At 44.9% G+C, this 13,843-nt stretch overlaps 1 protein-coding gene across 1 annotated transcript in view; it reads left to right on the forward strand.

Annotated features, from left to right (window-relative positions):
- The first annotated feature begins 587 nt into the window (after nucleotides 1–587).
- Nucleotides 588–13,843, forward strand: part of LOC144487720 (procollagen C-endopeptidase enhancer 2-like) — a 37,490-nt gene continuing 24,234 nt past the window's right edge. Inside the window, exons 1-2 of the mRNA XM_078205797.1 lie at nucleotides 588–1,019; nucleotides 2,969–3,074. Of these exons, the coding sequence (XP_078061923.1) occupies nucleotides 943–1,019; nucleotides 2,969–3,074 (183 nt within the window). The 5' untranslated portion in view covers nucleotides 588–942. The remainder of the gene's footprint in view (nucleotides 1,020–2,968; nucleotides 3,075–13,843) is intronic.

A 13,843-nucleotide genomic window follows, 5' to 3' on the forward strand; every position in this document is an offset into this window, starting at 1 on the left:
CTGCTGCCTCACAGCGCCAGGGACCCGGGTTCGATTCCCAGCTTGGGTCACTGTCTGGGTGGAGTTTGCAGGTTCTCCCCGTGTCTGTGTGGGCTTCCTCCGGGTGCTCCGGTTTCCTCCCACAGTCCGGAAGACGTGTTGGTCTGGTGCATTGGCCGTGCTAAATTCTCCCTCAGTGTACCCAAATAGGAGTGTGGCGACTAGGGGATTCTCACAGTAACTTCATTGCAGTGTTAATGTAAGCCTACTTGCTGCACTAATAAAATAAAACTTTATAAATAGGCGACCCTTTAATGTTAAACAGTTCTAAATTCTCCTTGGTAGAAGCGAAGGAAATCTAAATAATGATATTATTATCCGCTTCAGTCACTGAGATTCTCAATGAATTTTTGCCAGCTCTGGTGTAAACCCCATCGGGAGCCCTGCCTCCTCCTCTTTGCCTTCCCTCCCCAGTTTGGGTCTTGGCCAAGGCAATGTGAAGTCTGCAGACGAATGTCTCCAAAAGGGGTCATGGAAAAACACTGCAGTCAGCAACTGGGTATAAAAGTCACTGATTTGGGCCACTTCCCCTCACCCTTTAATGAACACTCTCCCCACCCCCATTGTGGCTGGGAATAGATTGGCCACCCTCCCTCTCCCAAAAGCAAATTTCAATTTGGAGCTGAACATTTTTTTAAAAGAGGGGGACTTCCAGTGACTTAAGACCGAGTCTTGAGAGCAATCGTTTCCAAAGCAGAAGGGATAGGCAGCTGTCCCGGGAAAGCTGCTCCTGCTTCCACCGCCCCCCCCCCCCCCACTCCCCAGAAGAACAAACGCGATATTCATGCAGAAGCAGGAAGCCTCCAGGGAGACACAGAGCAGTCTGCGGGCAGCACCGACATCCTGAACTCTTGCCTCTGTCCCAGACCCTCACCGCCAGCTAGCTGACCCACAGCGATCACCATGAAATCCATCGCTTACAGTTACCTCGGGCTCCTGTGCGCGACTCTGATCGCATGCCAGCTCCCACCAGGAAAAAGGTAAAAGAGACCCAAAGGCTGACAAAAGTTTGCAAAGGTTCTATCCCACCCAGTACGTTTTGATGTGTGTGTGTGTATGTCTTGTCTGTGCTGTTGGTTCTGTGTGTGTGTGTGTGTGTCTGTCTTGTCTGTGCTGTTGGTTCTGTGTGTGTGTCTCTCTCTTATCTGTGCTGTTGGTTCTGTGTGTGTCTCTCTCTTATCTGTGCTGTTGGTTCTGTGTGTGCGTCTCTCTCTTGTCTGTGCTGTTGGTTCTGTAAGTGTGTGTCTCGTCTGTGCTGTTGGTTCTGTGTGTGTCTCTCTCTTGTCTGTGCTGTTGGTTCTGTGTGTGTCTCTCTTGTCTGTGCTGTTGGTTCTGTGAGTGTGTCTCTCTCTTGTCTGTGCTGTTGGTTCTGTGAGTGTGTCTCTCTCTTGTCTGTGCTGTTGGTTCTATGTGTGTGTCTCTCTCTCATCTGTGCTGTTGGTTCTATGTGTGCGTCACTCTCTCTTGTCTGTGCTGTTGGTTCTATGTGTGTGTCTCTCTCTTGTCTGTGCTGTTGGTTCTGTGAGTGCATCTCTCTCTTGTCTGTGTCTTTGGTGGCCCCGCTCAGTCCCGATTTGAGTTTATCTCAGACAAAAAGTTTTAATGTTGTCGGAAAGAATGACTTCCCCACGTCGATCTCTCTCTGTCACCCTGGCTTCAAGAGGCTGTTTGTCAGGCTGTGGTCCAAGTTATTGCTTTGAAACAGTTAATGGCCCCAGGATTACAGCGCTATTAACTCTACTCTATAGTTACTGTTTCAAAATTGCTCAAAGTCTGTTTAAAGAAGCAATTGACATCAGGTCATCACATGTCTCCTTCGCCCAGCAGACTCGATGCTTCACCTTTACCGTCCCCCTGACATGCTGGCATCATAGTCGGGTAGAGGCAAACGAGCAGAACAAAATATTTTTTAAAATTGTATATGCAAAGTAAAGAAAGTAATTGATAGTGAGAGCCTCAAGATTTGAGTGCTGGAGGGAGGGTAAACGTGGGAAAAAAATGTTTCATTTTGTGACTTAAAACAGTGTATAAAATGATCATCCATTGGGCGGCATGGTGGCACAGTGGTTAGCACTGCTGCCTCGCAGCACCAGGGACCCAGATTCAATTCCGGCCTCAGGTGACTGTGTGGAGTTTGCACGTTCTCCCTGTTCTCCCCGTGTCTGCGTGGGTTTCCTCTGGATGCTCCGGTTTCCTCACACAGTCCAAAGATGTGCGGGTTAGGTGGATTGGCCATACCAAATTGCCCCTTTGTGTCAGGGGGACTAGCAGGGTAAATACATGGGGTTACGGGGATAGGGTCTGCGTGGGATTGTTGTCAGTGCAGGCCCGATGGGACGAATGCCTTCTTTCTGCACTGTAGGGATTCTATGATATTCAAACAAGTGACCTGCATGTATTGTATCCCTGCTCAGAAAAGATTCCCTAGTTATCAAGCGCAGATTACTTTTAGGAAAGTTGGTGTAATTATGTCTCAATCATGGACTGACTGTTTTATGTCAACCTGTGTATGAGGGATCAGACTGATAACTAACATCCATGTTATTGATACAGATACAGTCTAAGGAAACAGATGAAGATTGGTGTATCACAAAATAACAGAAAGCAGAGAGTTGATTTTAGGACAATTTTAGATTAGATAGTAGCTATTAAACGGGCTTAATGGTTTATGGTATTGCCAAGACTCCCATAACTAGATCACTACCTAGTAATATCAGCAGGGAAATCAAGTTGGAACAATGTCTGAAATCCTTGAACGTGTAACAATTTGTATCAAATGTCTTTTTTTAGATGAGAGCAGCACCTCTGTTAAAATAGCAAATAGAGGAATTTGATGGGAATGTGCAGGTGATGTAACGATCAGGCTTATATTTTGATAGAGTGGGGGATTCAATTATTTTTAAGTTTGCTGTCTCGTTGCTGTTTCCAGGAACTTTAAATGTGGAGGAATTCGAAGTGGAGAGTCAGGTTTCATTGGAAGTGAGGGATTCCCCAGACTCTACCCGCCCAACAGCAAATGCACATGGAAAATCACGGTATGAATTGAGAGACTGTTACGAATACAAGAATACATTTTAATTATAGAATATATATTTGGAATGACTTAAAAATAAATATATCCGACAGAACTGTGTGTAACCGAATGTGGCTAAACCAAATTAATTAAGAAATCATTGTAAAATAACAGCAAGTAAAACTTATCAAATAATTCGTTATACGTTGGCAATGGTTCCATCTGTTGACATGATTGAAGGAGCTGTGCTGTTTGGTTGAAGAGATCTCCAGGTTCAACGAATAAAGGCACCTACAGTATAGAATTGTAGAGATTATAGCAAAGGATGAAGCCTTTGGCTGCACACCCGTCTAGCTATTTAACTGGAACTACTCACCATAATCCAAATGCCCTGCTCTTTCCTCTACCTTTTATAGTCAGCTTTTTCAAATATCCATTCAATTAATGTTGTCGTCTGTGCCTGTGCCCTTCACATTTTAATGATTCTATATGTGTCGTCTGTGCCTGAATCACCGCTTGGCCCTTCACGTTTTAATGATTCTATATGTGAAACATTCTTCTCCCAGTCCTTCCTTTCGTTGTTCTAGTGATCGTTCAGATTTTGCACCCCTTGTTACCCACCAGGTAAAATATCTCCTTTCATTATTCCTTTCAAAATATTTCATGATTTTCAAAACCTTTTCAGAACTTCTCTGGTCCAACGAGAATTTGTGTGGCACGTCTGATATGTAGGTGCCATCTAATTTCAGTCATTTTGCTCACAGACATAGCAAGCGTAAATTGCTGTGAAAGAATGTGCAAGAATCCAATGCTTTTCCCAGCTATGAGTAAGCTCACTTGTGAAGGCCAGACCTGGATTCACCCAGTCTTTGACAGGAGGCAGGTGAGAAAGCAGTCTGGTTGCCAACAACTTTCCATCTGGCAGCAATCCGGGAAGAAAAAAGCTCCTAAAAAGCGAGAACATCTATTGTGAGGTGTTGTGACAGAAAGAGCCAATAAAGGGATCCCTGGGCCATCCCTCTCACCCATGCCGCTGAACAGTAGCTGCACAGTGAGTCTCAAAATGCATGCCTTGCATTTACTTTCTTTTTCTTCTTTTCCCCATCCCCTCTACATTTTTAAACCATTTAAATTTTCTCCCCTTCTGTAGGTTCTTCCTCACCATGCACCATTCCAAGCCAAAAGAGTGGGCCGGAGGCCTGTTTCCTCTCCTCTGTCAAAGCCGCTTTTGATCAGCTAGGAGGTATGCAAAAGTGGCCTGGGGTGAATTTCCCAGTAACTCTCTCTCCCTCAGTGAACAAGAATCAGGCATTGACTCAGCTCCTCCCCGACAGCAGAAATGAAACTGAAAAGTTACCCGCTCCCTGCTGCCACACTTTTACCTTGGGATATTATTATTGGCGGCAGTCATGTGTCCTCTCGCCATAGACAGCACCCTCTAATCTAAGACAGTCTGTCTTCCAGTCCTGAGGCAAGGTCTTGGATCTGCAAAATGAATGAGTGACTTCAATTTCTCCCCTGATGCTGCCTAGCCTGCTGACTATTTCCAGCCTTTGCTTTTTTGCCTATGTTGTTCTTTTCAGATTCTGTAGCAAAGTCGAAGGTGATGCTTTGTGGCTTCAACAATGAACGATTTATTATTAATATATATACACAAGATAAGGGACTGACGGAACTAATACACAAGTCTGCTCCCTTCTCCCAGGCTTCAAATGCAGGTCCTCCCTAATCCAGGATGCGCACCCTTGCTCCCGATTGGCTCGACTTCCTGTGCAGCCAACCCATAGGGTCCGCCCCGATTACGTGGCCCTCAAAGGATCACCCCCTTAAAGGGACCACGTTACCACAGCCCTTCTCCACCCCCTCCCCCCCCCCCCCCTCAACTCCTAAGTCCACCTATGAACGAAAAGAAAAGGAACATCATTAAACATAGGCAATACATGACACATTAACACGTCAGGGGCACCCAAGGGATAAGTTCATTCACAAAGTTAATTGGTCTGTAGCCTTCCAGACTCTGGAGAAACGTCTCAACTCGGCATAGAACATAGAACATTACCGCGCAGTACAGGCCCTTCGGCCCTCGATGTTGCGCCGACCTATGAAACCAATCTAAAGCCCATCTAACCTACACTATTCCAATATCATCCATATGTTTATCCAATTACCATTTAAATGCCCTTAATGTTGGCGTGTCCACTACTGTTGCAGGCAGGGCATTCCACGCCCTTACTACTCTGAGTAAAGAACCTACCTCTGACATCTGTCCTATATCTATCACCCTTCAATTTAAAGCTATGTCCCCTTGTGCTAGCCATCACCATCCGAGGAAAAAGGCTCTCACTGTCCACCCTATCTAATCCTCTGATCATCTTGTATGCCTCTATTAAGTCACCTCTTAACCTTCTTCTCTCGAACGAAAACAGCCTCAAGTCCCTCAGCCTTTCCTCATAAGATCTTCCCACCATACCAGGCAACATCCTGGTAAATCTCTTCTGCATCCTTTCCAATGCTTCCACATCCTTCCTATAATGCGGCGACCAGAACTGTACGCAATACTCCGAGTGCGGCTGCACCAGAGATTTGTACAGCTGCAACATGATCTCATGGCTCCGAAACTCAATCCCTCTACCAATAAAAGCTAACCGTTAATCCAAAACCGTACGCCTTCTTAACAACCCTATTTAGACAGTTTAGGAGAGTGGTCCAAGAAGTGGCTGATGAAATTCAACGTGGGCAAGTGCGAGGTCGTACACTTTGGAAAAAAGAATAGAGGCATGGACTATTTTCTAAACGGTGACAAAATTCATAATGCTAAAGTGCAAAGGGACTTGGGAGTCCTAGTCCAGGATTCTCTAAAGGTAAACTTGCAGGTTGAGTCCGTAATTAAGAAAGCAAATGTAATGTTGTCATTTATCTCAAGAGGCTTGGAATACAAAAGCAGGGATGTACTTCTGAGGCTTTATAGAGCACTGGTTGGGCCCCATTTGGAGTACTGTGAGCAATTTTGGGCCCCACACCTCAGGAAGGACATACTGGCACTGGAGCGGGTCCAGCGGAGATTCACACGGATGATCCCAGGAATGGTAGGCCTGACATACGATGAACGTCTGAGGATCGTGGGATTATATTCATTGGAGTTTAGGAGGTTGAGGGGAGATCTGATAGAAACTTACAAGATAATGAACGGCTTAGATAGGATGGACGTAGGGAAGTTGTTTCCATTAACAGGGGAGACTAGGACGCGGGGGCACAGCCTTAGAATAAAAGGGAGTCACTTTAGAACAGAGATGAGGAGAAATTTCTTCAGCCAGAGAGTGGTGGGTCTGTGGAATTCATTGCCACAGAGGGCTGTGGAGGCCGAGACGTTGAGCGTCTTCAAGACAGAAATTGATAAATTCTTGATTTCTCGAGGAATTAAGGGCTATGGGGAGAGAGCGGGTAAATGGAGTTGAAATCAACCATGATTGAATGGTGGAGTGGACTCGATGGGCCGAATGGCCTTACTTCCGCTCCTATGTCTTATGGTCTTATGGTCTTATCAACCTGGGTGCCAACTTTCAGGGATCTATGCCCATGGACACCGAGATCTCTCTGCTCATCCACACTACCAAGTATCTTACCATTAGCCCAGTACTCTGTATTCCTGTTACTCCTTCCAAAGTGAATCACCTCACACTTTTCCGCATTAAAATCCATTTGCCACCTCTCAGCCCAGCTCTGCAGCTTATCTATGTCCCTCTGTAACCTGCCAATTCCCTCCGCACTGTCTACAACTCCACCGACTTTAGTGTCATCCGCAAATTTACTAACCCATCCTTCTACGCCCTCATCCAGGTCATTTATAAAAATGACAAACAGCAGTGGCCCCAAAACAGATCCTTGCGGTACACCACTAGTAACTGAACTCCAGGATGAACATTTCCCATCAACCACCACCCTCTGTCTTCTTACAGCTAGCCAATTTCTGATCCAAACCGCTGAATCACCCTCAATCCCATGCCTCCGAATCTTCTGCAATAGCTTACCGTGGGGAACCTTATCAAACGCTTTACTGAAATCCATATACACCACATCAACTGCTTTACCCTCATCCACCTCTTTGGTCACCTTCTCAAAGAACTCAATAAGGTTTGTGAGGCACGACCTACCCTTCACAAAACCGTGCTGACTATCCCTAATCAAATTATTCCTTTCTAGATGATTATAAATCCTATCTCTTATAATCCTTTCCAAAACTTTGCCCACAACAGAAGTAAGGCTCACTGGTCTATAATTACCAGGGTTGTCTCTACTCCCATTCTTGAACAAGGGGACAACATTTGCTATCTTACAGTCTTCTGGCACTATTCCTGTAGACAATGACGACATAAAGATCAAAGCCAAAGGCTCTGCAATCTCCTCCCTAGCCTCCCAGAGAATCCTAGGATAAATCCCATCCGGCCCAGGGGACTTATCTATTTTCACACATTCCAGATTTGCTAACACCTCCTCCTTATGAACCTCAATCCCGTCTACTCTAATAGCCTGTATCCCAGTATTCTCCTCAACAACATTGTCTTTTTCCTGCGTGAATACTGACGAAAAATATTCATTTAGCACCTCTTCTATCTCTTCAGACTCCATGCACAACTTCCCACTACTGTCCTTGACTGGCCCTAATCTTACCCAAGTCATTCTTTTATTCCTGACATACCTATAGAAAGCTTTAGGGTTTTCCGTGATCCTACCTGCCAAAGACTTCTCATGTCCCCTCCTGGCTCTTCTTAGCTCTCTCTTTAGGTCCTTCCTGGCTAACTTGTAACTCTCAAGTGCCCTAACTGAGCCTTCACGTCTCATCTTAACATAAGTCTCCTTCTTCCTCTTCACAAGAGATTCAACTTCTTTAGTAAACCACGGTTCCCTCGCTCGACCACTTTCTCCCTGCCTGACAGGTACATACTTATCAAGGACACGCAGTAGCTGTTCCTTGAACAAGCTCCACACTGCATCCTTCAGTGAATACAGAATCTGGGGAGGCTTCCCTCGGGCAACTTGAAATGGGCAATAAAATGCTGGCCAGCCAGCGACGCCCATGTCCCATGAATAAAGTAAAAAAATTAAATCATGTTCAAATCAGACTTTTACATCCACCAGCTTCTCTTTTTGTTAGTACTTGGTGGGTGCTACTCTTTGTAGCTTGGATACTTTTCAAACAACACCCAAGATTAGCCAGCACGTCAATGCTCAGACTGTTGGCTAATAATGTGTCACGACATCAGAGAGATCGAAAACACCAAATCTCCACTGGGACTGAGAAACAAATTACAACTATGGAGAACTCTGGGTTTAAACACACAACCTCGGACTTGGCGACAGAATGTTGATACTCCGATGCAATTTTTTATTCCCTTTACATCATTACACGTTAAATGTGGTATTTTCATTTCCATCAAGGAAGTCAGCAAACATACTTGCTGCTCTCCAGTTATTTTACTCGAGCAATGACTCATGTTGAGGTATCGTTCCAAAGACACCCACACTCCTCTGGTTCCATGCCCATGTAATATTCCTTCAATAGCTCAGTGATGACCTTTACAGAACTTCAATAATCTGAGCAAAAGGAAAACTCGGTCAAAAGCAAAATCTTGTTCTTCAGTTAGTTAATCGGCAATTGAGGTTTAAATAAGAATCGTTTAAAAATCTATATAAAAAATGCCTAAACAAAACAAATGTCAACTTTTTCATTGTTATTCTGAGAAGATTGAGATGATCAGAGAAACTGAGATGAGTGACAACAACAACTTATATTTGTGCAGCACCTTTAACATAACAAAGCCTCCCAAAATGAGAGAGGTTTTGAGTACGGGAACAGGAATGTGTTGTTGCAACTCTACAGGGTCTTGGTGAGGCCACACCCAGAATATTGTGTGTAGATATGGTTTCCTTTTCTGAGGAAGGATGATCTTCCCCTCGAGGGAGTGCAGCAAAGGTTTACCAGGCTGATTCCGGGGATGGCGGGACTGATGTATGAGGAGAGATTGACTAGGTTAGGATTGTTTTCGCTGGAGTTCAGACAAATGAAGGGGGATCTCATAGAAACTTATAAAATTCTAACAGGACTAGACAGGGTAGATGCAGGGAGGATGTTCCTGAGGGTGGGGGAGTCCAGAGCCAGGGGTTATAGTCTGAGGATTCAGGGTAGACCATTTAGGGCGGAGATGAGGAGACATTTCTTCACTCAAAGACCATAAAACATAGGAGCAGAATTATAGGCCACTCGGCCAATCGAGTCTGCTCTGCCATTCAATCATGACTGATATTTTTCTCATCCTCATTCTCCTGCCTTTTTCCCCATAACCCCCGATCCCCTTATTAATCAAGAACCTATCTATCCCTGTCTTAAAGACACTCAATGACCTGGCCTCCACAGCCTTCTGCGGCAAAGAGTTCCACACATTCACCACTCTCTGGTTGAAGAAATTCCTCCTCATCTCTGTTTTAAAGGATCGTCCCTTTAGCCTGAAGTTGTGCCCTCAGATGGTGAGCCTGTGGAATTCATTACCACAGGAAGTAGTTGATGCCAAAACATTGAATGTATTCAAGAGGCAGTTAGATTTAGCACTTGGGCGAATAGGATCAAAGATTATGGGGGGGAAAGCAGGATTAGGCTATTGAGTTGGATGATCAGCCATGATCATGATGAATGGTGGAGCAGGCTCGAAGGGCCGAATGGCCTCCTCCTGCTCCTATCTTCTATGTTTCTATGTTTCTATGATGCTTCACAGCAGCACTATGAGGAGATATTCGGTCAGATGACCAAAAGCTTGGTCAAAGAGTTAGGTTTTAAGGAGTGACTTTAAAGAGGAAAGCAAGATAGAAAGATGGAGAGAATGCAGGGAGACAATTCCAAAGCTCTGTGCCCCTGCATGGAGACACAGCTAACAGTGGTGGAGTGGTTAAAATCAGGGTTGCTTCGGTACCTCAGACCATCAGAATCTTATTCCCAGAGTTGAAATATCTAATACTAGGGGGACATGCACTTAAGGTGAGAGGGGGAAAATTCAAAGGAGATGTGAGGGGCAAGTTTTTTAACACAGAGAGTGGTAGATGTCTAGAACACGCTGCCAAGGGTGGTGGTGCAGGCAGATATGACAGTGGCCTTTAACGGGCTTTTAGAAAAGCACATGAATATGCCAGGAATAGAGAGATACGGACCAAGGGCAGGCAGAAGGGATTAGTTTAATTTGGAGTCATGTTCAGCACAACATCATGGGTCGAAGGACCTGTTCCTGTGCTGTACTGTTCTATGTTCTAAGGTTGTGGGGCTGGAGGACATTGCAGAGATCGGGAGAGGTGAGGTCACGGAGTGAATTGAAAGCAAGGGTGAGGATTTTAAAATCAAGATCTTGCTTGGTGGGTTGACTTGTGAAAACTGTCAGGTGGTTATTTATGTTCACCATGGAAAGGAAAGTCAGCTTCATTTACTGAATGTGGGGGGTGGGACTGATAATGGACCTGGCGTTTGGATCTTGCCAGAGGAAAGCAGTGCTGCTTCTTACTAGAGACAATGGGTAATTTGAAGAGGTAAGGCCAAGTAAAGTTGAGTGGTTGAATCCGGCAATAAAAATGTTGTTAGCAATTCCAAAGTCTGCTCATATTTATATTGTACAATTCAGCCTTTGGGTGGGTCTGGTTAATGAAACAGCTGGAAGAACCTAGTGGTGATTACAACAAATGAGGCAGGGAATTGAATCTACTGCTAAATGATTCAGATGTGTAACTCCTGCCAATGTCGGATGAAAGTGCAAGTGATACAACATTAGTGTAAATTTGGATGCCATGGTGGCACAATGGTTAGTACTGCTGCCTCATGGTGCTAGGGACCTGGGTTCAATTCCGGCCTCGGGTGACTATCTGCGTGGAGCTTGCACGTTCTCTCCGTGTCTGCGTGGGTTTCCTCTGGCTGCTCCAGTTTCCTCGACCAGTCCCAAGATGTGGAGGTTAGGTGGATTGGCCATGCTAAATTGCCCCTTTTTGTCAGGGGGGGTGAATACATGGGTTATGGGGATAGGGCCTGGGTGGGAATGTTGTCAATGCAGACTCGATGGGTTGAATGACCTCCTTCTGCACTACAGGAATTCTGTGATTCTATACCTCTGCCCAAGTTTCAGACCAGTTATGTCCTATTTATGCCTATCAACTGCATGTAACTGAGAGAAATCAACCCTATTGGCTTGTACAAGTTACTAAGCTCAGCAAAGTAAGGGAGTTTAACTAGTATATAGTACCTATCTGAAAGTATTGCTGAATACTACCATTGAATCTACTGAGCTTTCTTCAGTTTCCTCAGAGTGTCAGGCCCTCTGACATCAATACTATCATTCTTTTGCGCTCCATAAACAAATCTCTTTAATCAGAAATGAAAAACTTCTTACATGTTCCCTTGATGGTTCAGAGAGTTTGCAGTGAGTGATTCAGAGAGCCAGACCAAGAACGTCTGAGCATTAATCCGTAGTCTGTGCTCAGGTGGTGATAGTGGGCGTGCTGTGATTAGAATTGGCTCCTTTATGTTAAAAAGGGGAAAAACAAATATTTTTTCCATCTGGGTCAATGAAACTTTGTGTTCATTGACATTGGGAGAAGGCAAGGATTAAGCTTGGATGAGAGCCCTCACATTGTAAAGTAGCTTACAAACACTCATTGTGGAAGCTCATACCTGGGCACGTACTTAGAAAAGCTTAAAAAAAGGCTTGGCTCTTACAAAGCATCATTCAAGACCTCAAGATGTCCCAAAGCCCTTTACAACCAATTTAAAGTGTAGTCACTTTTGTAATGCAGATACTAGAAGGTACAACAGAAGTACTATTTAGTATAATGGTACTCTTGTCTTTAGTATCACTGAAGAAAGACACATGTTGAAGCTTTTCGTTTTGCACTCATCAGGACATTCAGAAAAATTCCAAATGTTAAAGAGAACAACAATTTATACTTCATCCAAACAGAGTGTTGATTGATTGGCAAGTGGACTCTGGTAGCCGATTCATCAAGGAAGCCATTGGTATTTGCGCTGCAACACTATATCATGGTGATCTAGACCTGCCTCCATTATGTGAATCAGTATTCATTGAACTTATGAAGGCGGCCACTTGTGCAGTTGAGTTTAGTTTTCACAACATCATGAATGTTCTTTAGGTCTTGCTGCGTGAGGGCACAAACTGCTTCAGTACCTGAGGAATTGCAGATGAACACTGCAATCATCAGTGAACATTCTGAGGGAAGGTTATTCATGAAGCAGCTGAAGATGCAGCATTGTCCTGGGACTGACATCATTGGCCTTCAACAACCACAACTTTGTGCTTTGTCTGACTTCAACCAATTGGTGGGTTTCCCTCCCAGCGAGTTCAGTTTTTGCTCGGGCTCCTTGATGCCACACTTGGTCAAATGCTAACTTGATGTCAAACACAATCACTTTCACCTTACTTCTGGAATTCAACTTGTTTGTCCTAGAACATAAGAACATAAGAAATAGGAGCAGGAGTAGGCCATCTAGCCCCTCGAGCCTGCCCCGCCATTCAATAAGATCATGGCTGATCTGACGTGGATCAGTACCACTTACTCGCCTGATCCCCATAACCCTTAATTCCCTTACCGATCAGGAATCCATCCATCCGCGCTTTAAACATATTCAGCGAGGTAGCCTCCACCACCTCAGTGGGCAGAGAATTCCAGAGATTCACCACCCTCTGGGAGAAGAAGTTCCTCCTCAACTCTGTCTTAAACCGACCCCCCTTTATTTTGAGGCTGTGTCCTCTAGTTTTAACTTCCTTACTAAGTGGAAAGAATCTCTCCGCCTCCACCCTATCCAGCCCCCGCATTATCTTATAAGTCTCCATACGATCCCCCCTCATCCTTCTAAACTCCAACGAGTACAAACCCAATCTCCTCAGCCTCTCCTCATAATCCAAACCCCTCATCTCCGGTATCAACCTGGTGAACCTTCTCTGCACTCCCTCCAATGCCAATATATCCTTCCTCATATAAGGGGACCAATACTGCACACAGTATTCCAGCTGCGGCCTCACCAATGCCCTGTACAGGTGCATCAAGACATCCCTGCTTTTATATTCTATCCCCCTCGCAATATAGGCCAACATCCCATTTGCCTTCTTGATCACCTGTTGTACCTGCAGACTGGGCTTTTGCGTCTCATGCACAAGGACCCCCAGGTCCCTTTGCACGGTAGCATGTTTTAATTTGTTTCCATTGAGATAGTAATCCCATTTGTTATTATTTCCTCCAAAGTGTATAACCTCGCATTTCTCATTGCAACCTTGTATGGACCAAGGTTGCAATGAGGTCCAGAACCACATGGCCTTGGCAGAACACTGACTATCAATGAGTAGGTTATTGGTAACTATTGAGAGCAATGTCAATGACACCTTCCATCACATTGCTGATGATTCAGAATGGACTGATGGGGTGGTAATTGGTCAGTTTGGATTTGTCCTGCTTTTTGTGGACAGACCATAGGGGGCCAATTTCCCACATTGTTGGGTAGACACCGGTGCTGTAGGTGTATTGGAACAGCTTGGCGAGGGGCCCTTCTTCCAGAGCATGTAAACATCACAAGATAAAAAGGCTCAGAAGTATATTAAGGACATTCCGCTTTAACTAAGGATCTACAAGGTGGAACCTAGAGTCCGATTTTAACCCTGTGTAAATGAATGGGTGTTGAGGTTTTTATTCATTTGTGGGACATGGGCATCGCTGGCTGGCCGGCCAGCATTTATTGCCCATCCCTAGTTGCCC

Source organism: Mustelus asterias, chromosome 3 (genome assembly GCF_964213995.1).
Source record: "Mustelus asterias chromosome 3, sMusAst1.hap1.1, whole genome shotgun sequence".
Taxonomy (NCBI): Eukaryota; Metazoa; Chordata; class Chondrichthyes; order Carcharhiniformes; family Triakidae; genus Mustelus; species Mustelus asterias.